General features: G+C 38.5%; 1 protein-coding gene across 5 annotated transcripts in view; it reads right to left on the minus strand.

Annotated features, from left to right (window-relative positions):
• The window catches only part of ACAP2 (ArfGAP with coiled-coil, ankyrin repeat and PH domains 2), a 158,779-nt gene extending 131,160 nt beyond the window's left edge, over positions 1-27,619 (minus strand). For all 5 annotated transcript variants that reach the window (XM_059920803.1, XM_059920801.1, XM_059920804.1 and 2 more), the window contains exon 1: positions 27,358-27,619. In XM_059920803.1, coding sequence (XP_059776786.1) covers positions 27,358-27,410 — 53 coding nt within the window. In that variant the 5' untranslated portion in view covers positions 27,411-27,619. The remainder of the gene's footprint in view (positions 1-27,357) is intronic.
• Between the last annotated feature and the right edge of the window lie 329 nt (positions 27,620-27,948).

Genomic DNA, 27,948 nt, shown 5'->3' on the forward strand with positions numbered 1-27,948 from the left:
ATACTGTAAACAACCAGCCTAACAAGAAGCATTGGCCTATGACAAGAGAAAAGCAGTTAGAGATCCACAATGATGGATTAGAGATCCACATTGATGGATTAGGGAGTAATAGTAATAGCATTCTCTAGGCTGGTTCTGTTTTTGTTTTTAAACAGATTTACTGAGGTAGGTACAACTGACAGTGCATATATTTAAAGTGCACAATTTGATACATACACACACACACACACGCGCGCGAAGCCATCACCAAAATCAAGATAATAAACACATCCATCACCCCGAAAATTTCCTCATGCCCCTTTGTAACTTCTGCCTCCTGCCCCTCCCCTCTCCAGGTACTGTGTGTTGCTACAGATTAAATTTTTAAGAATTTTATAGAAATGGGTTAATATAATATGTACTCTTTGATCTGGGTTCTTTTACTCAGCATGCATATTTTGAGATTCATCCACGTTGTATCAACAGTTCATTCCTTTTTGTTACTGAGTAGTATTCTGTTTTAAGGATATACCAGTTTATTTATCCACTCACTTGTTGATGGACATTTGGGTTGTTTCCAGTTTTCAGCTATTACAAATAAAGCTGCTATAAACATTCAGGTACAAGTCTTTTTATGGCCATTTGCTTTCTTTTCTCATGGATAAATACCTAAGAGAGGAATGTGTGCATCGTATGATAACTGTATGTTAACTTTTCAAGAAATTGCCATACTAGTTTTCAAAGTAGTTTTGCCATTTTACATATCTACTAGCGTGTAAGAGAATTCTAGTTACTCCACATACCTGCAAATACTTCGTATGATCGGTATGATTCATCCGTTTCATTTTAGCCATTATACTAGGTATGTAGTGGTATCTTAGTAGGGTATTAATAATTTGCATTTCCCTAATGACTGAAGAAGTTGAGCATGTTTTCAAATGCTTATTTGCTATCCTACATCTTCTTTAGCTAGTCCTGAGAGGTGAAAGAAGGCTTCTGGAAAGTGGTAATGTTGACACTGAGACAGAAAGGATGAATAGGAGTAAGCTAGGAAAAGGGAATGGAGAAAGCCTTCCAGGCAAAGGGAACAAACAGCCTGTTCAAAGACTGGAGGAGGCAGGAGAGAGTATGAGTTGCTTGAGGAGCTGAAATAAAACCTTCTGAGGAAACTGGAAATCCACATATGTATATAAAATGTCCAAATTTTTTAATATTGGCACACTTTTAATCAATGTTAATTTTTAACATTATACAAGTCAACACAACGCATGGCAAGAAAAATATATGCCTATGGGCCAAATATGACCATGTTAGCCAGTTTGTAATCTCTGATAGAGAGGAACTAAGTAAAATTATTAATACAATTAATCTAATAGACATATAGCTATCAACTAAGATTTATACTCTGCAGAGTATGCATCTTCTATTTAAACATTCATGGACCACTTTAAGAAATTGATTAATTAAGCCACAAAGAAAATTCATAAGTTTCATAAAGTAGAAATAAAACTAATCACACTCATTAACCACTAAGTATTGAAAATTGAAAGAGCAGAAGTAAACAAACAAAAAAATCCCAATCTTAGGAATTTTAAATTTTTCTGAAACAGTGTTGAGTTAAAAAGAAAATCAAAACTACATAGTAATAATATATGACAAATAATCATAAAAACATTTCACATCAAAATTGGTAAAATCCAGCAAAAGCTAAGCTCAAAGAAAAACTTATACTCGTGAAGACTTTATACTGAATATTAGACAAAAAGAATGTAAATGAACTCAAAATGTCAGATTTACTTTATTCTTTCTTAGAAAAGCAGAAAACAGAATTATGAAGGCTAAGGCTGATAGTAATAAAAAATAGAATTGATCAAACTTGGGAATTCCCTGGAAGTCCAGTGGTTAGGACTCAGTGCTTTCACTGCTGAGGCCTGGGCTCGATGCCTGGTTGAGGAACTAAGATCCCACAAGCCACGGGGCACGGCCAAAAAAAAAAAAAGGGAAAGGTGATAAAACTCAACAACTAATATGGGGAGATAGATAAAAAATAAGTATTATGGGACACCATATTAACAGGATAAAAAAAGAAAGCATCAATTAAAACATTATGAATGAAAAAGACAAGAAATCTACAATATTTTACATGACCCTATGTTGTACAAATTTGGAAGCCTGAGTGAAATACATATTATATTAGTTTCCTAGGGTTCTCATAAGAAATTACCAAAAACTGGGTAGCTTAAAACAATAAATTTCTTCTCCCACAGCTCTAGAGTCTGAAGTTAAGGCACCGGCAGGGCCATGCTGCCTCTGAAACCTGTTCAGCAGGATCCTTCCTTGCCTCTGTCTAGATTCTAGTCATCGATTCCTGGCTTATAGCAGCATCACCCCAGTCTCTGCCTCTGTCATTACATGGTTGTCTTCTCCCTGTGTGTCTGTCTTCACACTGCCTTCTGCCTCCTTATAAGGATACCAGTTATAATGAATTAAGAGTCCATCCTACTTCAGTATGACCTCATCTTAACTTAATTACATCTGCTATGACCCTATTTCCAAATAAAGTCACATTCTGGGACACTGGAGTTAGGACTTCAACATGTCTTCTGGGGGACACAGTTCAACCCATAACAGATACTTCTGGGTAAGACAAATTGCCAAAGAGTGACAGAAGGGTCCAATCTAGGTGAATTATATAACAATTTCAAGAACAAATAATTTGAAGAGCAAATTATACCAGAGCACGTAGAAGTGGGTACTTATTGGGTTGGGTTTTTTTTTTTTTTCCACTTAAAAAAGTCAATATAAGGCTTCCCTGGTGGCACAGTGGTTAAGAATCCGCCTGCCAATGCAGGGGACACGGGTTCGAGCCCTGATCCGGGAAGATCCCACATGCCGCGGAGCAACTAAGCCCATGCACCACAACTACTGAGCCTGCGCTCTAGAGCCCGCAAGCCACAACTACTGAGCCCGCATGCCACAACTACTGAAGCCCACGCGCCTACAGCCTGTGCTCCGCAACAAGAGAAGCCACCGCAATGAGAAGCCCGCGCACCGCAACGAAGAGCAGCCCCCGCTCGTTGCAACTAGAGAAAGCCTGTGCACAGCAACGAAGACCCAATGCAGCCAAAAATAAATTAAATAATTTTTTTTTAAAGTCAATATAACACTATAGTAGTCCCCACTTCAGTTACCCATAGTCAGCCACGGTCCAAAGATATTAAATGGAAAGTTCCACAAATAACCCATAAATTTTAAATTGCACGCCATTCTGAATAGTGCAATGAAATCTTGTGTCACCTTGCTCCGACCCGCCCACCACTGACATCATCCTGGCTTGATGATCCAGGATTACCTGAAGTAGATGATCATCTTTCTCACATATAATCAGAACACCAACAGTAGCCTTGGGAATTCTCTGGTGGTCCAGTGATTAGGACTCAGCGCTTTCACTGCCAGGGGCCTGGGTTCAATCCTTGGTCAGGGAACTAAGATCCCACAAGCCATGCAGCGTAGCCAAAAATGAAAAAACAAAAAACAGTAGCCTAACGCTTCATCACAATGCCAACTTCATTTTATCATCTCACATCATCACAAGAGGGTGAGTATATTACAATAAGATACTTTGAGAGACCACACTCACATAATTTTTATTATACTTTATTGTTATAAATTATTGTTACTCACTTACTATGCCTAATTTACAAGTCAAACTTTATCATAGGTATGTATGAAGAGGAAAAAATGGTATATATATGATTTAGTACTATCCTCAGTTTCAGGCATCCATCGGGGGTCTTGGAATGTATTTCCTGTAGGGGAGACTACTGTATTACCAAAACCTGAAACAGAACAACAGCTCATTATAACTTCTGAATATTAATAAAAATTCAGAAATAAAATATTAATAAGACCCAGCTGTGTTTTTTAAAATTATGACCAAATGAAGCTTCCAGGACTGTAATAATACTTAAACATTATTAGGAAATCCATTAATTTAATTTACTATGTTAATAGGTCAAAGAAGAAAAGCAACATGGTTATCTCTCTAAAGACTGAATGTTGGTATCCCTCCAAAATTGATATGCTGAAACCTTAATTTCTAATGTGTTGGTATTTGGAGGTAGGGTCTTTGGGAAGTAATGAGGGTTAGATTAGGTCACAAAGGTGATGATGGGATTAGTGCCCTTAGAAGGAGATTAAGAGACCAGCGCTCTCTCTATACATCAGGAAGAAGGCCCTCATCAAGAACTCAACCATGCTAACACTCTGATCTTGCACTTCCAACTTCCAGAACTGTGAGACATAAATGTTTGGTATCTAAGCCACTCAGTCTATGGCAATCTGATATGGCAGTCCAAACTGACTAAAACAGTCTCAGATGACAAAAAGGCATTTGACAAAATTAAACACCCATTCCTGATTTATAACCCTATTTATTCAAAAACAGTTACTTCTTGGGAATTCCCTGGCAGTCCAGTGGTTAGCACTCTGCACCCCAGGTTCAATCCCCACCCAGGGAACTAAGATCCCACAAGCCACGCAGCCCAGCCAAAAAAAAAAAAAAAGGAAGTTACATCTTTAAGATATGCACACACCACACAGAGAGAGAGAGAGATAAGAAAGCACATTTGCTTGGACTAGTCCTCCCTCACTCAAAATTTAGCAATAGCTTCTAAAATTTTAAGTGTTATATCCTCTTTTACCCAAATTATTATGTTCCTTTTAGGTATTTATGCTACAGATACAATAAGGCAAATACACCAAGAGTACAGAAGGAAGCTCACAGGAAAAATAAATAAACTAAAAATAAAAAACCCATCAGGGGACTGGTTATTCAAATTACCATTCACTAATTAGTACACAGCCACTTAAAGAGTACGCAGCCATTTAAAGAGGCAGATCTCTATGTACTGACAAAGAAATATGAATATTATATTAAGTGAAAAAAGCTAAGTGAAGCAGACAGAAGATGATCTGATCTCATTCATACAAGAAAAATGACTGTGTTAGCATAAATAGAGCAAAACGTCTGAAAGCATACACACTAAGTTGTTAGCACTTAGAATTTACTTTAAATGTATTATTTTTCCAATTCGTATAAATTGCTTTTAAAACCTGTACAAGAAAAAATAAAGCTTCATAATTTTTTTAAAGATAGAATAAAGAAAAGGGTACTGCATATAAAAGTTTGAAGTGGTCACGACAGCAATGTTTAGGTGGCAACAAAAGAAAAAATTAGAAGACACAAGAGGGTATAAATTAGAAGGCCTTTGCAAAGTTTACCTCAAAGGCAGTGTAAAGACACTGAGCATTTTTGTGTATAAAAGTAAAAATGATGAAATTAGTATCACAGGAGGACTGTTGTTAATACAATATTGGGTTGGCCAAAAAGTTCGTTTTGTTTTCCCATAAGGTGCTGCGGAAAATCCAAACGAACTTTTTGGCCAACCCAATAATAATAGGTAGTGTTGGGTTGGGCAGGGAACAGGTTATCTAGGGAAGAACTATAATGAGGCTGTCTATACTGGGGAGTTATTGAGGTCAGTCTGAGGTGTGACAAAATAATTGTTACTAATAATTGGGATACAAATGTTATCACATCACTTGCCTACTAAAAAACACTTTAATGGCTATCCACTGCAATCCTGAATGCTTTACTTGTTCTAGAGAACAAGTAAACAAGAATAAGGAATGGAGTTATAGATAGCCAGTGGGAAACTGTGCCTTGCCTAGAACCATTAGGTTAAAAAGACAAGAAGACTGAAATCACTGTGCTTTATTATCTGTTTACATATATTAAAGAAGAATTCCAACACTCTTAGAACAGTAGTCCTTGAATACTCCTTGAATATAGGTTCACATCAGAACAACCTAAAAGACATTTTCAAAGTATCTATGCCTAGGTCCTATTCTCCCCCAAAGTTCTGATTCAATAGGCCTGGAGCAGAATCCAAACAAAAGTATTTTGGATAAAGCTCCCTAGGTGATTTTGATGTGCACCTCTGATCCTCTGGTTTAAAACTGCTTATTTGACTACATGGATGGTTTCTCAAATAATCAAACATTAAAATAAAATGAAAACTAACACATTGTTAATATAGAGGGCAAGGGCCTTGACGTTAAGTCATCTGTTAACTTTCTTAGAATCAAACTCTCCCTGCATAACATTGTCATATTTTTACTTCAATGACTGCAACTAGCACCTGTGGTCAGAATACAGCTGGCTGGATTCAAATCAAAAGCGATGCCATTGTTTACATCTCTTGGAATCATAGTAAAGCAGCACTAGTAATGCATTAGTGCTGTAATTATAGGAAAGATTACACACAATTTACACAATAGCTGATTGATAAGCAAGAAATCTCCACAATAGTGTTCTACAATTGTGAGTGGTGGTTTGAATTAAACAGTTTTGTAATTTATACAGACTTTTTCTATTGTCATAGCTAGCTTTCTGCCATACTTAAAAGATCACAGTTTTTAAATAAATACTGTAAGAGCAAGATTATTTCTTAATACCTTCAAATGTTGGATTCTCTTCAAGAGATTCAGAAACATATAGTTATTTTTGCTAAGAATTAGTTTTCTAATCAAATGTTTTAAAATGTTTCTTTGGTGTATTTATTTGATACTATTAAAGAACTCCTATGGAAAGTAACAGAAGTTTTAGATACCAGGCAACTTTCACATACAACTTACCCTTCTAATTCATTTTTCAAGTCAAAAATGAGGTGTCAGTGGTTATGTCTTTTTTACCTCTTACAAAATTAATCAAACACATAAAAATAGACAGAAGTATATGATGCACTCCCACATACCCATCACCTGGTTTCAACAATTATCAAAACTTTGCCATTCTTGTTTCATGCAATCCTATCCTACTTTTTTGCTGATGTACTTTAAAGAAAACACCAGCTGTTATATTCTTTTATTAACCTTTAACTGATAAGAATTTTTTAATAGAAACTCTTTATCATTATCACACCTAATAACAGTAATTCCTTAATAGTATCTAATAACCATTTCATGTTTGACTTTCCCAGATTGTCTCAAAAATGTATTTTTTACAGTTTCGTTCAAGGCTATACCATTTTGTACCAAATGTGATACTCTAAAATATTTTTGCCTCAAAAGTTAATGTTTTATACACTAACCAAATTTGAACATGTCATAGCTCTATAAGAGCTTCCCACTATGTTTATATGACGATCCACCAAAATCCTTAACGTGATATACAAAGTCTTGCATGTTCTGGCCCTTACCCAAATCAAGGCCTCAGGTATGACTGAGACCTCTCCTAGCTCCATAATAATCTAGTATTTTCTTAATGGTAAGTTGCCCCAGTGAGAGATAATGGACTAAAAGAATCAAAAAAGTACACTCAGCTAAAGGTAATGAAAAAGCAATCCACTGCATGAACCTTTTTTTTTTTTTTTTTTAACATCTTTATTAGAGTATAATTGCTTTACAATGGTGTGGAACCTTAACTGAATGCTGAACCAAAGCAAAAAAACTACTTACAAAAGACCTTACTGGCACAATTGGGAAAATGAGAACGTGTAATTACTGTTAGTGTTATAAAGGTGGTTATGAAGGAGAATGTCCTTATTTTTAGAAGATGCATTTTGAACTTTCAAATGTTTTTTTAAAAATGTACATGCTGGGGAATTCCCTAGCAGTCCCATGGTTAGGACTCTGCGCTTTCACTGCGAGGACCTGGGTTCGATCTCTGGTCAGGAAACTAAGATCCCACAAGCCGTGCAGCACGGCCAAAAAAAAAATTAGAAAATAAATAAATAAAAATGTACATGCTGTATGTATATATGTGTGTGTGTGTATAAGACAGAGGGAGCAAATGTGCCAAAATATTAACAACCAGAGGATCTAGATAAAGGTTAGATAGGTATTCATTGTACATCCTTTCAACATTTCAGTAAGCTTGAACATTTTTAAAATAAAAAGTTGTGGGGGGCAGAGGGGGAAGGGAAAGAATGTACTGCCTCCTTTTCCCCATAGTATCTTTTTTTTTTTACTAATAGCACTTATTTTTGTAAACAAAACTTCAAAAATAATGGCCAGAAAGCATACTCCTATTTCCCAGGAATAAAATATGTTAATAGTTTTCCAGACTCCTATTTCCCAGAGATAAAATACGTTAATAGTTTTCCAGACTTTTCCAGACTTTTTAATAGCCCTTTTGACATACACAGTGTCATGTTACACATTCTAAATTATATTCTATATTCCACTTTTTCTTTTCACGTAATGTATCATGGACATTATCTGCATAAATTGAGATCTATTTCTCATTCTTTTATGAAAGGCAGCATAGAACAGTGGTTTAGATAGATAGAGCAAGTACTGGCAAATTTTCCATATAGAGCCAGATAGTAAATATTAAGCTTTGAGAGCCATACAGTCCCTGTTCCAACTACTCAATTCTGCTGCTGTAGCAAAAAAGTCATCGATAATATGTAAATAAATAAGTATGGCTGTGTTCCAATAAAACTTTATTTATGAACACAAATTTAAATTTTGTATAATTTTCATTGTGTCATAAAATTATCTTCTGGGTTTTTTTCAACTTTTAAAGATATAAAAACATAGTTCACAAGTAGAAATGACAACATAATTTGCAGGGACCAATGGAAAAAAATAAATGAGGCCTCTTGTTTAACAATTAAGAATTTCAAAATAGTGACAGAGCATTAAACCAAGCACAGGGCCCTTCTAAAAGAGTGAAGCCCTACATGACTGCACAAGTTATATAAAGCACATAGAATGGTCCTAGTAAATACAAAGCACTTTTTAAGTGTTAGTTATCATTATATTTTAATAGCTAAACAGTATTCTACTTAACCAATATTCTACTTGCACAATTTTTCTTATAAATAATGTGATAAATTTACCTGAAAAATATCCTTGTTCATATAACTTTGCAAATTTTTCCTATTATTCCTTAGGAGAAATTCCTAGATGAAAAAATGCTAAATCAAAGCATATGTATTTTTTAATTCTGAGATATTTTACTACTCTGTCCTTCACAAAAGCTCTACCAAACCACACACTTTCCAACAGTATGAGGACTGTTTCCCTATACCTTTCCTAGCAATGGGAACTCTTAAAACTGTCAATTTGACAAACAAAAATAGCTCGCTTTAGCTTTAAATATGCAATCTTATTGCATCTTTATAATTTTCCTTATCATCACTGCCAAGGGCACTTCTGGACACAATGTGCAGCAGATTATATTTTCCAAAGATGGCCACACATGATCATCTGCAACAAGACCTGGCCATTCCCCCATCAAGATGCAGAGTCTATTTCTCCACTCCCTTGAATCTGGGTGACTCCTGTGACCGCCCTTACAGAATACAGTGGAAATGATGCTGAACCTGTTCCAGGCTTAGCCCTTAATCGGCCTGGTAGCTTAATTGGCCTCAAGAGTGAGATGACATGTGAAGAGACGGCAGAAGAACCATGAAGCACAAGGGCGTCAGACATGTGAATGAAGAAGCCATATTGGAAGTGGATGGTCCAGCCTCAGCCATCCAGTTGTCATAACATGGATCAGAGATGAACCTTCCAGCCAAGACCTTTTCAAACTCCTGACCCACTAATCATGAACAAAATAAAATGGTTGTTTTAAGTCACTAAATTTTAGGTTGGTTTGTTACAGAGCAGTGGATAACCAGAACATGATTTAAAGTAAAAACTGATAAAAAATTTTTTTTTAATTTTTGAATTTAATTTTATTTATTTTTTTATACAGCAGGTTCTTATTAGTCATCAATTTTATACACATCAGTGTATACATGTCAATCCCAATCGCCCAATTCATCACACCACTACCACCCCCCCACGCTGCTTTCCCCGCTTGGTGTCCATACGTTTGTTCTCTACATCTGTGTCTCATTTTCTGCCTTGCAAACTGGTTCATCTGTACCATTTTTCTAGGTTCCACATATATGCGTTAATATACGATATTTGTTTTTCTCTTTCTGACTTACTTCACTCTGTATGACAGTCTCCAGATCCATCCACGTCTCTAGAAATGACCCAATTTCGTTCCTTTTTATGGCTGAGTAATATTCCATTGTATGTACCACATCTTCTTTATCCATTCATCTGTCGATGGACATTTAGGTTGCTTCCATGACCTGGCTATTGTAAATAGTGCTGCAATGAACATTGGGGTGCATGTGTCTTTCTGAATTATGGTTTTCTCTGGGTATATGCCCAGTAGTGGGATTGCTGGATCATATGGTAATTCTATTTTTAGTTTTTTAAGGAACCTCCATACTGTTCTCCATAGTGGCTGTATCAGTTTACAGTCCCACCAACAGTGCAAGAGGGTTCCCTTTTCTCCACACCCTCTCCAGCATTTGTTGTTTGTAGATTTTCTGATGATGCCCATTCTAACCAGTGTGAGGTGATACCCCATTGTAGCTTTGATTTGCATTTCTCTAATAATTAGTGATGTTGAGCAGCTTTTCATGTGCTTCTTGGCCATGTGTAGGTCTTCCTTGGAGAAATGTCTACTTAGGTCTTTTGCCCATTTTTGGATTGGGTTGTTTGCTTTTTTAATATTGAGCTGCATGAGCTGTTTATATATTTTGGAGATTAATCCTCTGTCTGTTGATTTGTTTGCAAATATTTTCTCCCATTCTGAGGGTTGTCTTTTCGTCTTGTTTATGGCTTCCTTTGCTGTCTGATAAAAATTTTAAGATCATACATCCCCAAGTCAACATGCACTTAAAAGGTTATCTTAAAGAAACATACTGGGCTTCCCTGGTGGCGCAGTGGTTGAGAATCTGCCTGCTAACGCAGGGGACACGGGTTCGAGCCCTGGTCTGGGAGGATCCCACATGCCGCGGGGCAGTTGGGTCCGTGAGCCACAGCTACTGAGCCTGCGCGTCTGGAGCCTGTACTCCGCAACAAGAGAGGCCGCGATGGTGCGAGGCCCGCGCAGCGCGATGAAGAGTGGCCCCCGCTCGCCGCAACAAGAGAAAGCCCTCGCACAGAAACGAAGACCCAACACAGTCAAAAATTAAATAAATAAATAAATAAAACTCTGTGTTCCCTTAAGAAAAGTACTAGGGGAAAAAAAAAAAAAAGAATTAACCAGGCATACGAATTAGAAGGTCAAAAATCAGTGAGAATTTGAGGATGATTAAAATAGTATCATAAAAATGAATTATAAGGAATCTAGGCTGATAAAAAAAAAAGAAACATACTTACTCCAATGATTTCATGATTACTAAGAGCATCTTAAGAACAACTATTTTATAATCACTTAAGAAGCCTTAATATTTATCTCATTCTGAATCAGGTTGTCAAGGAACAACAGTTTCCAAAAGACTGTTATAGATATTCTGACTAGACAGTCAACTGAAAAATTAAGGGTTTACCAAAGTGAAAAAATAATGTTATTTTAGGGAACTCACTGGTGGTCCAGTGGTTAGGACTCCGCGCTTTCACTGCTGAGAGCCCCGAGTCTCTCAAGGTGGAAGGGGAAATTTTTTTAAAAAACTGAAAAATAAAGAAGAATATGATATTTTAAATTTTTTCTATACAACTACAATAAGCATTAATTCTCTGAATAGTTCAGTTTGTGAAATTAACTATTTCCTTATAAACCCCAAGTATAAATATTTTGGTAGCCTAGAAACAGACTAGGCTCTCTAGAATTATAACAACTACCCAAGAGGATCTAAAGATTTTGGCTTGATTTAATTACTATGTAGTGAAGGAAAAGTTACACAAGCCCTAGCAGCTGTCACGTATTACTTATAGTTTTGCAAATTCATCAATAGTACAATAACAGAAAGATTTCTAAAATAAAAATAGTATGTTATGTGAAAATGGAGAATGTATGACTATCTTATGAAAGTAATTTTTGGCAATAAAAGTCTGTAGCCTAACTATTGTGCTCAAAGTATTATGCTGAGAGTGAAAGGCAATGAAGACAGTGGTGGTCTCTGTACCAAAGAGTTTATAATCTAAAAGGGAGTATGAGATGAGATCATATCAGTTTGTAAAGTAAAATTACAAAAGGCTACACTTCTGTGCCAATTCTACTTAACAGCACCACCTGGGTGTCTACTAGGTATCTCAAACTTAAGAGGTACAAAAATAGAACTCTTTATTTTTTACCCAAAACCTGTTCTTCCCTTGCCTTCCCCTTATCAGCAAACAATACCTCTATCCGCCCAGTTGCTAAAGGTAAAAATGTCATTTTTTATTCTTGTTCCTGACAAGCAATTCAACAGCAATTTTTTTTGATTCTACCACAAAAATTATCTCTACTATCTCCCCAAGTCATCTCTTGCCGGGCCTAGCCTGATAAGGAAGCCACTGCAGGAAACTAGTTAACTGTTCTCTCCACATTCACCCTTGCCCCTCTACAACCCATTTTCCGAACAGTACTCAAAATATTTTTAAAATATAAGCCTTATCATCTCTCACCACTGCTTTCTAATGGCTTCCTATTGCACTAATCATAAAATCCAAACTTCTTACTATGGATGACTTACAAGGCCTAACATGATCTGATCCCTGTTTCTCTCTCTCATCTCCTACCATTGTTCCTCTTGCTCACTTGCTCCAGCCCACGCTGGTCTCTTTTAGTTCCTTGAAGATCATGCGCCTTCCCATTTCAAGGCTTTTGATTCACAAGCCTCTCTTCCCCCTAGTTCCCAATCCATGGTACCAGAGATCAACCGGAAGACGACCAACTATCATGGGCCTCCTGATGGAAATGATACATCACCACTTACAAGTATTCTTGCCAAAAATGTTTAAACTGAGTCTATCCAGAGGGAACAACCAGACAATTACAGAATGTGGGAAATTGTACAAGATAATTTGTCTACCCTCAAAAAAGTAAGTAACATGATATTATTAGTTATCATATTATCTGTAATCCAGAAAAGTGGAGGAATCATCACTTTGAAAACAGGAATAAGCAATAAGTGTTATGCTATAACATCTTGATAGAACATATAATACAACCATTTTCTGTAAATCATAAAACCTTCCTAGCAACAGTGAAAATTTATAACATACTACTAAATAAAAAATAGCACAGCTACCAAAACTTTGCACTATGATTTTAAGACGGTAACGTGTAAACTAACAAACACAGATGAGACTTTTGGCAAAATTGCAACCCAGATGAGATGAGACTTAAGTTGCAATGAGGTAAATAAACTGCACGTGAGACAGAGGTGAGACTTTAGGAGCCAGAGGGTGGAATGTGGTAGACAGAATAATGGCCTCCCAATGATGCCAACATCCTAATCCCCAGAACCTGTGAAGATGTTAGGTTACATTGTTTGGGTGAATTAAAGCAGCAGATAGAATTAAGGTTGATAATCATCTGACCTTGAGATGAGGAAATTATCCTGGAATTATCTGGGTAAGTCCAATGTTACCACAGAGTCATTATAAGGGAAAGAGGCAGACAGTGTCAAGTCATTGCTAGCTGTGAAGACAGAAGGGGGCCATGAATCAAGAAATATGGGCAGCCCTTTGAAACTAGAAAAGTCAAAAAATAAAGATTCTGGGACTTCCCTGGTGGCACAGTGGTAAAGAATCCGCCTGCCAATGCAGGGAACACGGGTTCGAGCCCTGGTCCGGGAAGATCCCACATGCCGTGGAGCAACTAAGCGCGCAAGCCACAACTACTGAGCCTGCGCTCTAGAGCTGCAAGCCACAACTACTGAGTCCACGTGCCACAACTACTGAAGCCCGCGCACCTAGAGCCCATGCTCCGCAACAAGAGAAGCCACCACAATAAGAAGCCAGCACACCACAAGGAAGAATGGCCCCCGCCTGCTGCAACTAGAGAAAGCCCGTGTGCAGCAACAAAGACCCAACACAGCCATAAATAAATAAATAAATAAATTTAAAAAATAAAGATTATTCCCTAGATCTTCTAGAAAGAAATGCAGCCCTGCCAACACCTGATTTTAGCTAAATGAGACCTGTATTGAAACTCTGACCCTCAGAACTGTAAAATAATAAACTTGTGTTGTTTTAAGCCACTAAATTTGGGATAATCTGTTATAGCAGCAATAGGAAACTGACAAAGCTTATTCAGTGACTGGACTAGGATGATCATCTGCCACACTGTCCACCTAACAAAGGAAAGAATTCACCCTCTCTGGAGAAAGATAATATCATCCAGAGCATCTACAGTTTTTCAAATACAATGTATAGCATGAAGTTAAAAACTGGGCCCACCAAAAGAAAGAACTAAATAACAACAACAAGAAAACACAAAACAAACAATAACAGACCCACAGATGATCTAGATATTGGTTTTATTAGTGACTTAAAAGTGGCAATAATTAATCTATTCATGAAACTAGAGAAAAACCTGCAAGAAACAGATGAAGAGTTAGCGATTTTCACCAAAGAACAAGAATCTATAAAAAAGAAAACCAAATGAAATTTCCAAAAGTGAAAAGATACAATTGAAAACTGCACAGACAGGTTTAACAGCAGTTTATACACCGCAGAAGATGAGGGAATACAGATCAATAAAAATATCCTATTTCTCTATGAAGAATAATATTTCAAAAAAGAACAAGAGACATGTAAGACACAGGAAAAAAAATTCTAACATATGTGGAATTGAGTCCCAGAAGAAGAGAAGAAGTGAAGCAGAGGCAACATTTAGAGAGATAATAGCCAGGAATTTTACAAATGGATGAAAGATTCTCTACAAACCCCACGCATTGAAGAAACCCTACAAGCCCCAAGCAGGATGAATACGACACAAACCACACCTACACATCATGGTAAAACTGCTTGAAAACCAGTCAAAGAAAAAAATCTTAAAAGCAGCCAGAGGAAAACAGACACATTATGCTCCAAAGAGCAACAATAAGCAAACAAACTTGTAACGTAAATGATAAAAACATAAAAAACATAAACAAGAGACAATGAAATGGCATTGTGCTTTAAAAAAAAAACCCAACCTACTATTCTATGCTTTGGGAAAATAGCCTTCAAACATCAAAGAAAAACAAAGGCTTTTTCAGACAAACAGAGATGGCTCTTAGCCAGCCCATAAAACCTGAAAGAAATGCCAAAAGAGGTCTTCAAATTAAATGATAAATGTGCTAGGAAGTATCTTAATTCATTTTATTCATATAAAACTATTACCTGACCATAACCAATAAAATCTAGTCTCTTTATTATTACATTAGTTTAAATACTTTAATTTGAAAATTCATAGAAATGAATTTTTAACTTACTATAAAGCTTCCCTTTGAACAGAAAATTGAAAATCAAAGTAAAACAACATTATCTCCAAGTTAAAAACTATTTTTTAAAAAAGGAAAAGTTTTGTTTATTTAAAAATGAACATGGGGAATTCCCTGGCGGTTCCGTGGTTAGGACTCTGCTCTTTCACTGCCAAGGGCCTGGGTTCAATCCTTGGTCAGGGAACTAAGATCCCACAAGCCCCAAGGTACAGCCAAAAAACAAAAAAACCCCACACATTTCTGGCTAGAACTAAAAAATTAAAATCATTAGTCCCATCAACTTTAATTTTATATGAGTCAACTTTAAAAGTATACACACTTGCTCACATCTTTGTCTAAAAGTGACTCTAGAATACATACAAAGTTAAATCCTTGATATTAATTGCCCTAGTGTTAGGGGAACCACTGACTAAAACCACCCACCCTGGCCAGGCACCAATGAGTTATCTTGCGACAGGAGGTCCTGGTAAGGAACATGGAACTAACAAGCCACCACCAACCAGAAGAATTCAGTAAAGGTCAAAAGGTGATGCCAGTCCATATTCTACCAGCCTCCCAAAATCCTCCTCGCTGTAATCCATCTTGGCTGAGCGATGCATGCACCATCAGGAAGGACCCTGAGTCAGAATGACTGGCCATAGACAACCCAGAAACTAATCCCATCACTGTAAAACCAGAGACTGCAAGCCACGTGGCAGAGCAGTCCTCCTGGGTTCCCTTACCCTCCTGCTCTCCACCTGGGTGCCCCTTCCCAATAAAGTCTCTTGCTTTTTGTCAGCATGTGTGTCTCCTCGGACAATTCATTTCCAAGTGTTAGACAAGAACCCACTCTCGTGCCCTGGAAGGGGTCCTCCTTCCTGCAACAGTAATGCCTATTCTCCATTGCCTGCCTTTGGTTAAACTATTTTACCATTTTTTTACACTTCAACACTGAACTATAACTTTTTAAGCAGGGAAAAAATTTATATTTAAATTTGAGTATGTCTGTGGCATCACAGAAAATATAAAAACTTTTAACAGAAAAACTGATTATATTTCAATAAAGAATCCTGATGTATTTCAGGTACAAATTACTACAAGATTACAATCAAGTTAATTCCTTCTATGAGAATTTTTTCATGTACACATTTACCCAGATCTTTATAGAGGTTTAACTTGCATCGCTTCTCATCTGTCTAACCTCCAAATCGTAGGTATAATTCAATGGAAACAGATTTCATGTACTCTCAAGTAAACACGTACATTTCTTCATAGTAGTTTCCTTCTACAACCTCTCATTTCACTTATCCTTTGCTCTGTCATCATTCAGGATTTAAATCCTTAAGGCACTGTACCTTCAGTTGTTTTTTCTCCTCCTATTCTTCTTTTGCTCACTCTTCTTTCTTAAATACTCTATACATAAAATCTACACATGGTCCTTTTTAAAGACCTTTACTGCTCTCCCACAAAGTGAAGTCTGTCCATCTACTTTTATTGTTTCATCATCCACAACACAGATGATTTTCATACTTACAAGTAACATGCCTAATCCTTCATGCATTCTAGATGCTTCCAACCGATACCTTATTATTTCCACATGGGAATGCCTGCATCCTTAACTAAATCATCCAAGCTTCTCTTCAAGGATACAAGAGAAAGAGGAAGGGGAATTAGCATTATTAAGTGGGTACTCCCCACCTACTTCAGTGAAAAGCATTTTGAATTCTCAGTAATGCAGTAGTGTTCTCACTGAGCCTAGGTAAAAGTAAGAAACCTACCCAAGGTCTCACAACAAGTAAGTGAAAAAGAAGTCAAACAGGTAATCAACCTCCAGAGCCCACATACTTGGTCCACATTCACTACCCTAAAAGAGTGTTCTCCAGTAGAAATTATGCTTTGCATACCAACAGCAGATCAAATACATCCATTTATCTCCATTTTCTCAAAAAATCCAATTAAAATGACAGAAAAGGAAGGCGGGTTAATACACAGGACAAAGAACAGAAGCAATAATAGTAGCAACACAATTCTGGAAACTGAAAAGCAAATAAAAGAACAGTAACTCAGACCAGAAAATGCCAAAACCTAAGTCTTCAAAGTACACTTGTGAAGCCAATGTCAAGCAAGAAGATTCACAATACAGAATCCCCAAATGGTTAGAGGCATGAAGATGTCATATGTCTCAAAATACCGGGATGGAGGTGGGAGGAGGTGGGACGGTGAAAACAGGATTAGTTGAAATCTTATACTCATAAGGAGCAACGAGACTCTTCAGATCCTCATTCCACTCCTCCAACCTGATATGACTACCCCTCCCTGACCCTGACAAAAGATGGGAGCTTTATTTTCTGTAAAGGTTTACATAATTAAATCAAAAGTATTGATTAAAACTCAGTTAAAAATTCCCTATGAGACGGCCTTCCCTGGTGGTGCAGTGGTTACAAATCTGCCTGCCAATGCAGGGGACACGGGTTCGAGCCCTGGTCCGGGAAGATCCCACATGCCGCGGAGCAACTAAGCCTGTGCACCACAACTACTGAGCCTGAGCTCTAGAGCCCGCGAGCCACAACTACTGAGCCCATGTGCCACAACTACTGAAGCCTGTACGCCTAGAGCCCGTGCTCCACGATAAGAGAAGCCACTGCAATGAGAAGCCTGTGCACCGCAACGAAGAGTAGCCCCCGCTCACCACAACTAGAGAAAGCCCGCGCACAGCAACGAAGACCCAACACAGCCAAAAATAAAATAAAACATAAAATAAATTAAATTTACTTAAAAAAAAAAATTCCCTATGAGAGAGAAACTTCAGTAAGAAGTCTCTACCCCACAGCCCTTCCCCAGCCCCTTCCCTAGCTCAGTTCCCTGAAATTCAGCACTTACGCTCTATCTAGCAGGCAGAAGATGGCTCTTTAAGGACATGTCAGATAAATAAGAAAAGACCTAAAGATACTGACATTTGGGAGTGGTCCCAATGAAAATACTGCCCTGTAGTGAAACTCACCAGTCAACAAGCTATAACAAAATATACCATACTTCCAATAACTTTTTAAGTGCCTCATTCTTTGATGTAAACAGAGAGCCAAGAGTCCACAGAAACACATTAAGGAAAACTTCTAAAAGGAGACCAAAACAAACAACAAACAACCAACCAAAAACCTTAGAGAAAAGGTAATTCTGAGAGGAAAAAAAATTGTTGACTATGACTAATTTCTTCAGATGTACAAGGAAAGCTCTTGAAGAATGGGTTGACATTAAAAAGGAATATTCATAGTAAGAAAGAATTCTTGAAAACTAGGATTAGTAAATAATTTGGATATATCATCCAGAAAGTAGAACAAAAAGACAAAGAAGTAGAAAAGGGGAGAAAAAAGAAATTAGAGGATTCATTCAAAATATGAATATAAAAATAACAGGTTAAGAAAAGAGGAAAAGAAACTATCAAAGAAATAATAAGATTCCTCAGAACTAAAACACATGAGTTTTCAGATTGAAAGTACGTGTCCAAGACAATAAATTAAAAAGACCCACTCAAAGGCACATCATCATGAAATTTCAGAATACCAGTAGTAAAGAAAAAATCTAAAAAAACTTCAGGGACAAAAAATGAATCAGGAAATAAAAACAGCACCACATGTCAACAACAACACTGAAAACCCGAAGAAAATAGAGCAATGCCTGCAAATTCTGAGAGAAAATGGTTTCAATCTACAAACCTACAAACATTTCCAAACAGGTAAAGTCTAAAAGGAAAAAATAAAATGCACCTTTTCAAGGGAGGGTAGTGGCAACTGCACTCTGCCAAAATAAGTAAATAGAAAAGGCAACAACATGAAAATCAAGAACAGTAAACCCAATACATGAAAGACAGAGGGAATTTCCATATCAAAAATAAAGGGAATCAAGAAAATGAAGACAAACCACAGACTGGGGAAAGAAAATTCCAAAATACATATCTAATATAGGACTGTTCTTTAAAATATACAAAGAACTCTTAAAACGCAATAAGAAAACAAACAACCCAATTAAAAAATGGGCCAAAGACCTTAAAAGACACCTTAACAAAGAAGATATACAGATGGCAAATAAGCATATGATGACAAACAAGCTCACATCATATGTGATCAGAGAAATGCAAATTAAAACAATGAGATACCACCACACACCTATTAGAATGGCCAAACTCCAAAATATTGACACCACCAAATGCTGGTGAGAAGGTGGAGCAACAGGAACTCTCATTCACTGCTCTTGAGAATGCAACTGGCACAGCCACTTTGGAAGACAGTTTGGGGGTTTCTTATAAAACTAAATATGCTCTGGCAATACTTACCATACAACCCAGCAATTGTGCTCCTTGGTACTTACCCAAATGAGTGGAAAACTTATGTCCACACAAACATTTGCATACAAATGTATATAGCAGCTTTATTCACAATTGCCAAAATCTGGAAGCAACCAAGATGTCCTCTGGTAGGTGAATGCATAAATAAACTGTGGTATATTCTGACAATGATCTTGTATCCTGCGGCCTTGTTGAACTTATTAGTTCTATCTGACTTTTGTGCATTCCTTAAAATTTTCTATGTACTAGATACAGTCAGCCCTCCATATCCCTGGATGCAGAACCCGCAGATAAAGAGGGTTGACTATACTACACCATTTTATGCAAGGAACTTGAGTATTCACATATTTTGATATGCACAGGGGTCCTGGAACCAATCCCCATGGATACCAAGAGACAACTGTATATAATCTAAAAGTAGAGATGGATTTACTACTTCTTTTCTTATATGTATGCCTTTATTTTTCTTTCTTGCCTAACTGCTCTAGCTACAATCTCCACCACACTGCTAAATAGAAGTGGGAAGAACAGACTTTCTCTTGATCTTAGAGAAAAACTTTGTCTTTCACCATTAAGTATGATGTTAGCTGAGAGTGTTTTATACATGTCCTTTATCAGGTTGAGGAAGTTTTCTATTCCTAATTTATTGAATATTTTCTTTTTTTTAATTTTTTAATTTAATTTTATTTATTTTTTTATACAGCAGGTTATTAGTCATCAATTTTATACACATCAGTGTATACATGTCAATCCCAATCGCCCAATTCATCACTATTGAGTATTTTCATCATGAAAGTGGGCTGGATTTAGTCAAATGCTCTCTCTGTATCTATTAAGATGATTATGTGGTTTGCATCATTTGTTCTATTAATACGGTTTACTACATTGATTGATTTTTGTACTCCTGGGATAAATCCCACTTGGTCGTGGTGTACAATCCTTTCTATATATTGCTATATTTGGTTTGCTAATATTTTGTTGAGGATTTTAATACCTGTATTCATAACAGATATTGGTATGTAATTTTCTTGTGATATCTTTGGCTTTGGTAGCAGGGTGATACTGGCCTCATAGAATCAGTTGGGAAGCGACACTTCCTTCCTCCTGTTTCTTGGAAGAGTTTATGAAGGACTGTTGTTAATTCATCTTTAAACATTTGATATAATTCATCAGTGAAGCCATCTTGGCTTGGGGTTTTCTTTTTTTTTTTCTTTTGGGCGGCATTGGGTCTTCCTTGTTGTGCGTGGGCTTTCTCTAGTTGTGGCAAGCAGGGGCTACTCTTGGTTGCGGTGCATGGGCTCCTCATTGCGGTGGCTTCTCTTGTTGCGGAGCACAGGCTCTAGACACGCGGGCTTCAGTATTTGCGGCACGTGCGCTCTAGAACGCAGGCTCAGTAGTTCTGGCGCATGGGCTTAGCTGCTCCGCGGCATGTGGGATCTTCCCGGACTAGGGATCGAAACCGTGTCCCCTGCATTGGCAGGCGGATTCTTAACCACTCCGCCACCAGGGAAGTCCCTGGGCTTTTCTTTTGAGGAAGCTTTTTGATTATTAATTCAATCTCATGTCTATTCAAATTTTCTATTTCTTCTTGAGCCATTTTCAGTAGTTTGTGTCTTTCTAGGAATATATCCATTTCATCTAGCTTAACTAATTTATTGTCTGAGAATTATTCATAGTATTCTCTCATAATCCCTCTTATTTTTGTAAGACAGCAATGATGTCCCCTCTCTCAGTCCTGAATCTAGAAATTTGAGTCTTCTCCTTTTTTTCTTGGTCTAGCTAAAGGCTTGTCAGCTTTGTTGATCCTTATGAATAACCAACTTCTGGTTTCATTGATTTTCTCTAGTTGTTGTACTAGTCTCCATTTTCATTTTTTTCTGCTCTAGTCTTTTTTATTTCCTCCCTTTCCCTGCTTTGAGATTAGTTTGCTATTCTTTTTCTAGTTTCTTAAGATGGAAGGTTAGATCATTGATTTGAGATCCTTCTTCTTTTTAATATAAGTGTTCGTAGGTATAAATTTCACTCTAAGCACTGCTTTAGCTGCATCCCATAAGTTTAGTACGTTGTACTTTCGTTTCCATTTGTCTGAAAGTATTTCCTTATTTCCTTGTGATTTCCTCTTTGATCCACTGGTTATTTAGGAATGCGTCGCTTAATTTTCAAGTATTTATAAATTTTTCAGATTTCCTTCTGTTACTGACTTCTAATTCCATTCCATTGTGGTCAAAGAACATATTTTTCATGATTTCAATCCTTCTGAATTTACTGAAGCTTGTTTAATGCCTTAATATACAGTCTGTACTAGAAAATGTATTTATGTGTACTGGAGAAGAATATGAATTCTGCTATTGCTGCATGAAGTGTTCTATAGATATCTATTAAATCTTTTTTTGGTTTATAGTGTTATTCACATCTTCTATTTCCTCGTTGACCATCTGCCTAGTTGTTCTACCCATTATTGAAAGTATTTATGTCTCTATTATTGTTGGATTTTCTATTTCTCCCTTCAATTCTGTCAATTTTTGCCTCATGTATTTTGAGGCTATATTAAGTGCATATGTTTATAAGTATATGTCTTCCTGATGGATTGACTCTTTTATCATTATAAAACGTCCTTTATCTTTAGTAATTTTTGTCATAAAGTCTATTTTATCTGATATTAGTATAGCCATTCCAGCTGTCTTTTGGGTACTGCTTGCACTGTTTATCTTTTTCTATCTTTTTACTTTCAACCTATTTGTATCCTTGAATCTAAAGTATTTCTCTAATAAACAGCATGTAGTTGGATCATCATTGAAATTTTACATAATAAAAAGTTTTAAGTAAATAAGGCCGAAATACATAGAAAGACATAACCTCTTCTGAAATTGAAGAAGCTATTATATAGACAAAATATTCAAGAATAGCCATTAAATTTTTGGAAAAAACAGTAACAAAGGAAAACTTGTCCCACCGGATATCATAACAGACTATAAAATTTTACAACTAATATATTAACAATATTTGCAGGAGAACAAAAAATTACATTGGTACAAAAGAGTAGAATCCAGAAAAAGACCCATGTTCGTATACATATTTGTATATGCACGTATGTGTGTAATTTTAAATCAATGGGGAAAGGATGGATTATTCAATAAAAGGTATTAGGACCAGGGCTTCCATTAGGAAGAAAATAAAATAGGATCATCTGGGGGCTTCCCTGGTGGCGCAGTGGTTGAGAATCTGCCTGCTAATGCAGGGGACACGGGTTCGAGCCCTGGTCTGGGAAGATCCCACATGCCGCGTGAGCGGCTGGGCCCGTGAGCCACAACTACTGAGCCTGCGCGTCTGGAGCCTGTGCCCCGCAACGGGAGGGGCCGCGATAGTGAAAGGCCCGCGCACCGCGATGAAGAGCGGTCCCCGCACCGCGATGAAGAGTGGCCCCCACTTGCCGCAACTAGAGAAAGCCCTCGCACGAACCGAAGACCCAGCACAGCCAAAAATAAATAAATAAATAAAAATTAAAAAAAAAAAAAAAAAAAAAATAGGATCATCTCCCACACTCAAAACTAAATCCAGCTGCATTACATGAAACTAAAAATTGCTAAAAATAGAAAATATCCTATAATAATGGGAATGGGAACACTTTTCTAGGGAATACACGAAAGCCAGTTTTTAAACTTCTGTATTATAAAAGACACCATACACACACTTAATGCAAATTTAATTAATGCAATAAAGCCTGTGGCTCGAGAGATGGAGTAAAAAGAGTGAATTCACTTCCAAGTCCACCACTTGAAAGTCTACCATTAAGAAGTCAGTTTAACTTCTCAAAATATCCAGTTTGGTATTTTTTTAAACATTTTAAAAACAAAGATAATAATTGCTACATCACAATATATTTTAGTATTAAATGAGATGGTAGCTATAAAAGCATCTAGTATAAGGTCTGGTATGTTATAAAAGCTTGTTCTTCCTTATTTCAACTTAAGCTGGTACTACATTAAATGAGGAATTAGAAGCTGCAATGAGGAGTAGCTGGGTTCCTGTATTTTGGTTCATGATAAAACTGTTGATACTTTATAATTCCATTCTACCACTTCTGAAATAAAAACACATTTTGCTTCATCTCTTGCCCACTGTATTTTCCATGTATATAAAGTACCAATTGTTAAGAGTGTACCTGTTCTAAATATGGAAGGTAAAGAGACAAACCAGCCAGGATTGGCACCAGCTTAAGAGCAAGACATTATATGTATGTGTGTGCGTGCACACACGCTTATGTGTGAGCGCACACACGCTTATGTGTGAATTTATTTATTTTTTCCAATGTCTTTCAACCATTAAAACCTTTCACCCTAAAACATCTAAGATTTTTATCCTAAGTTGCTGAACAAGGATCATATCTGAAATAGAATCAAACAATAAACCTTCAGAACGGTACAAAATAAACATTGTTAAGGATAAAAAATAAACGTATCCGATAAAGACTCAATATTTTTATATTTGAGGAATGAATTAGAGCAAAAATCTTCCACAAGTCAAAAAGCACTTGGGACTTCCCTGGTGGTCCAGTGGTACAGCATCTGCCTTCCAAGGCAGGGAACTCCGGTTGGATCCCACATGCCCCGGGGCAACTAAGCCCGCCAACTGCGGAGCTCGCGTGCCTCAACGAGAAAGCCTACGCGCTGCAAACTACAGAGCCCACGCGCTCGGGAACCCACGCGTCACAGCTACAGAGCACACGCGCCCTGGAGCCCACGTGCCACAGCTAGAGAGAGAAAACCCGCACGCCACAACTAGAGAGAAGCTCGTGCACCGCAAGGAAGAGCCTGCACGCCACAACAAAAGGTCCGCGTGCCGCAACTAAGACCCAAAGCAGACAAAAAATAAATTTCTTTTTTAGAAAAAGCACTAATTCAACTTTTTATTTCAAACAAAATTTCACTTCCTGAGTGAACCATATGTTTATATAAAGGAAAAAGCACAATTTTTATAAAAATTTTACAAATTTACAATTTAGGGCCCAAACAAGTTCAAACTTCTTCACCAAATGTTTGTCAAAATGGATAATTCCGACTTTAAAAAAGTACCCTTAGATGCATTCACTTTCCTGCAGATTTTAAATGAACAAGATTTTGAACTTCAGACTGGTTTTTTAAAAAACTAAGAAGGGAACCCAAAATTACACAATGAAATGTGCCTTCCAATCTAAAAACAAAACAAAATGTTCACAGGAATGTAAAAGTAACCACTGACTATTCAAATTACTAAAAACAATGTTGCAACTGCAACATCCTTCTCTCCCTATTTCAACCAGTCTTCCTCCTGTTTTCCTTACCAATTTAATAGGAAAATTAATGTCTGAAGCTTGAACACTGATGAAACTTTTCTTCAGCAAGAGCTGCCATTTACGTTGATTCTACAACATTCAAGGCAGTTATGTCCACATACCACATACCATACTTAAACGCCACAAGATTCATTTGTGAAGGATAATAAAAATAGGATTTAGATTTAAAGCAGCACAGTAGATCAGGACACTACAAGGAATAAATAGTACAGCTGCCTTGCTGTCAAAAGAAGAAGCCCAGCCGCCACATATCTTCTCTTTTGATACAAACACTTCAATATATCACTCATAAAGTGCACAATGCTTTTAAAAGTTTCGCTTATACATAAGGCATGTGAATAAAAAGATTTCTGAAACATTATTTTCAAATGCTATAGAAACCTACACAGTAATGGGATTATAGGAAAACTGTAAAAATTAGGAGTGTGAATGATGAGACTTTTATTTACTGGCATTCTTGCCTCTATTGCAGATCTAATCTAGTCTCACAAATGTATACAAGATACTGGAGTTCTCTGAATCTTGGTTTGTCTTCCCAATTTGCAGCCAACAGCAACTGGAATACCGGAAACAACTCTAGAAAATCCCTAACATCCTAATTAATATACAATAGAAATTACATTCAAGTCTAACAAACTATTCACTATAATATTCACTATATTCACTATAATATTCCATATGACTTAATCAGTATCTTTTCCTCTTATTTTATATTCAATGATTCTTTTATTTTAAAAACAAAGACAGCACATGGTTTGTGACCAACACCAGGGATTAGAAGCATTTCCAAATCACTTCTCTCAACTTTTTTTTTTTTTATTGAAATTTAAACTGTGAAACAAACTGAGCACAAAGCCACATTCTCTAGGTAAAAAGTGCCGTGATTACCTCATTGCCCAGTAATATTAACAACAATTTCACCAAAAAAGTGGAACTTTTTAAGGTACACTTTAAAAATTACTTCCTTTGCCACACAGTCCTGGAATCTAACTTGCAAAGCTGTCCTAAACAATCCATTTGTATCTCCTCTGAGTCCATCAAATCACGCACAATATGTTTTAAAAACTAATACCAACAATAGCAATCAAACCAGGTGCACGTTTTTACAAGCAACAGCCCTAAGCTCCAAACAAAATTAACACCAAAAAACAAACAAAAAAAAATCAAAGGACATTCTCTTAGGAGTTCCTTAGTTTTACAATAGTTTTCTTTGCTTTTCACTGAAAAGAAAATGGCAAATGAAATTAACAGTGATAACGATGAGAACAGTTAGTTCCCAGGCAGAGGATGCAGGAATTTACAACCCAGGCTTGGCCTAGAGATCAGCGGGCACACACACATCAATGGTCAGGGGACGCTTTCAAGACATGTCACTATCTAACGGAAGTTCTAAAGGCCTTATTTTTAAGGCCTTAAGGACAACCCTATAAATGCACTGTAAAACACAACCTAGCAAAACTCCATTCTCCAAAACAATTCAAGAGTTTCCTACGATGCCCGAAACCGAAAGAGTCTGTGCTCTGGACACCCTCAGGACTGCCGCCTCTCTCAAGGCAGGGAGGCCAGCCCATGTGAATCGGAGTGCCACCTCGTCAGTTTATGTGACAGATCCACTGGGAGCATCCGACGGTGATCGGGGCCCTCCCGGGCCGACGCTGCTGGAAGAGGAACAGAAATGCCATCTTCAGGGCCCTCCTACTTCCGTTCTCAAAACAGAAATGCACTGTTTCTCCTAGTCCTCACCCCTCAGCCCGGCACCTCTCGACAGCGGTGCCCCTCCAAAGAGCTTAGGTGTAAAGAAAAGCCTACAGTCTCGGACCAAGGTGGACAGAATGCGGTTGGTCAAAGCACTCCCACCCCCGACTCCCGTGCAAAATCAACCGCCAGCGCCTTCCGAGGAGCACCACCCCTGGCAGGGGACACGCCAGCAGCAGAAATCGACATCCCAGTTCGCCCCCCACTCCTTCCTCCTCGGCGTAACAGGAACTAAGTGAACTGCAGGAGGGTGCCCTGCAAGCTCCCTCAAAGAGGGGCTGGGGTGGGGGTGGAAACGAAGAAGCAGCGGAAGGAAAGGGAAAGGACGAGCGGCAAGAGGAAGAGAACGAGAGCGCGCTCCGCAAAGGGCACGAGTCTTCGGGGACACGGCTGCACCCCAGTTCCCCGGAGCTGGTGCGCCCCGCCTTTCGGGCGCTCCGCCCCGGGCAGAGAGCGAGGAAGGGGGATAAGGAGGCAACGTCCTCCTCTGGCCCAGCCTCGCCCCTCACGAAGGGCTAGTCGGGGCTGTCGTGCCCTCTCCGGGTCGGGAGCGACGGCATCGGCAGCCTGCCCCGTCGGAGGGCGCGGACTACGGGGCCTCCCGCGCGTTCCGCGGGCTGCCTTTCACGCCCCCACCGCCGGGGGAGGCAGCTCCGGGTGACGCCTGCCCGGCGCCGGGCGGCCGCGTCGGCTACCTGAAGCGGGGCGAGTCCTTCAGACACTCCTCGAAATCCACCGTCATCTTCATCCTGCCTCCGCCTCGTCTCGCAGGCGGCGCTGGAAGAGCCGAGGGAGCCGCGGGAGCGGCTGCGCTGGGGACCCAGACGGCTATGGCTGGCGCACGGCCGCGACTAGCGCTGCGCAGAGCTGCGGAGGGCACCTCGCCCGCTGGTCATAGCAGCCGCGAAGACGGCGGCGGCAGCGACGACTCGTCAGGCCCCAGTCCTGCCCCTCTTCCTCCCGCCCCCAGCAGAGGACCGACCTCAGGGAAACGACCCGGAGTGACAGCCGCAGCCAGCCAACCACGAACACGACGGCCAATGGGAGGGGCTTCCGGTAGCACCGCCTGCGGGCGCTCGGGCAACGCGCCTGAGCGACGGTAGCGGAAGCTAGTGAGCGGCGCGACCGTGGGAGCCTCCTTGCCAAAAGCGTCCCGAGGGCCAACCAGGATGCGCGGGCGTCGTTAGGCGGGACGAACCGGTTGCTGGGAGGCCGGCAGCTGAGGCTCCTTGGGAAGGAAGTCACGTGGCTGAGCGCCGCGCTTCCCCCGGAGCCCCCGCCTCTTC

Source organism: Balaenoptera ricei, chromosome 4 (assembly GCF_028023285.1).
Source record: "Balaenoptera ricei isolate mBalRic1 chromosome 4, mBalRic1.hap2, whole genome shotgun sequence".
NCBI lineage: Eukaryota > Metazoa > Chordata > Mammalia > Artiodactyla > Balaenopteridae > Balaenoptera > Balaenoptera ricei.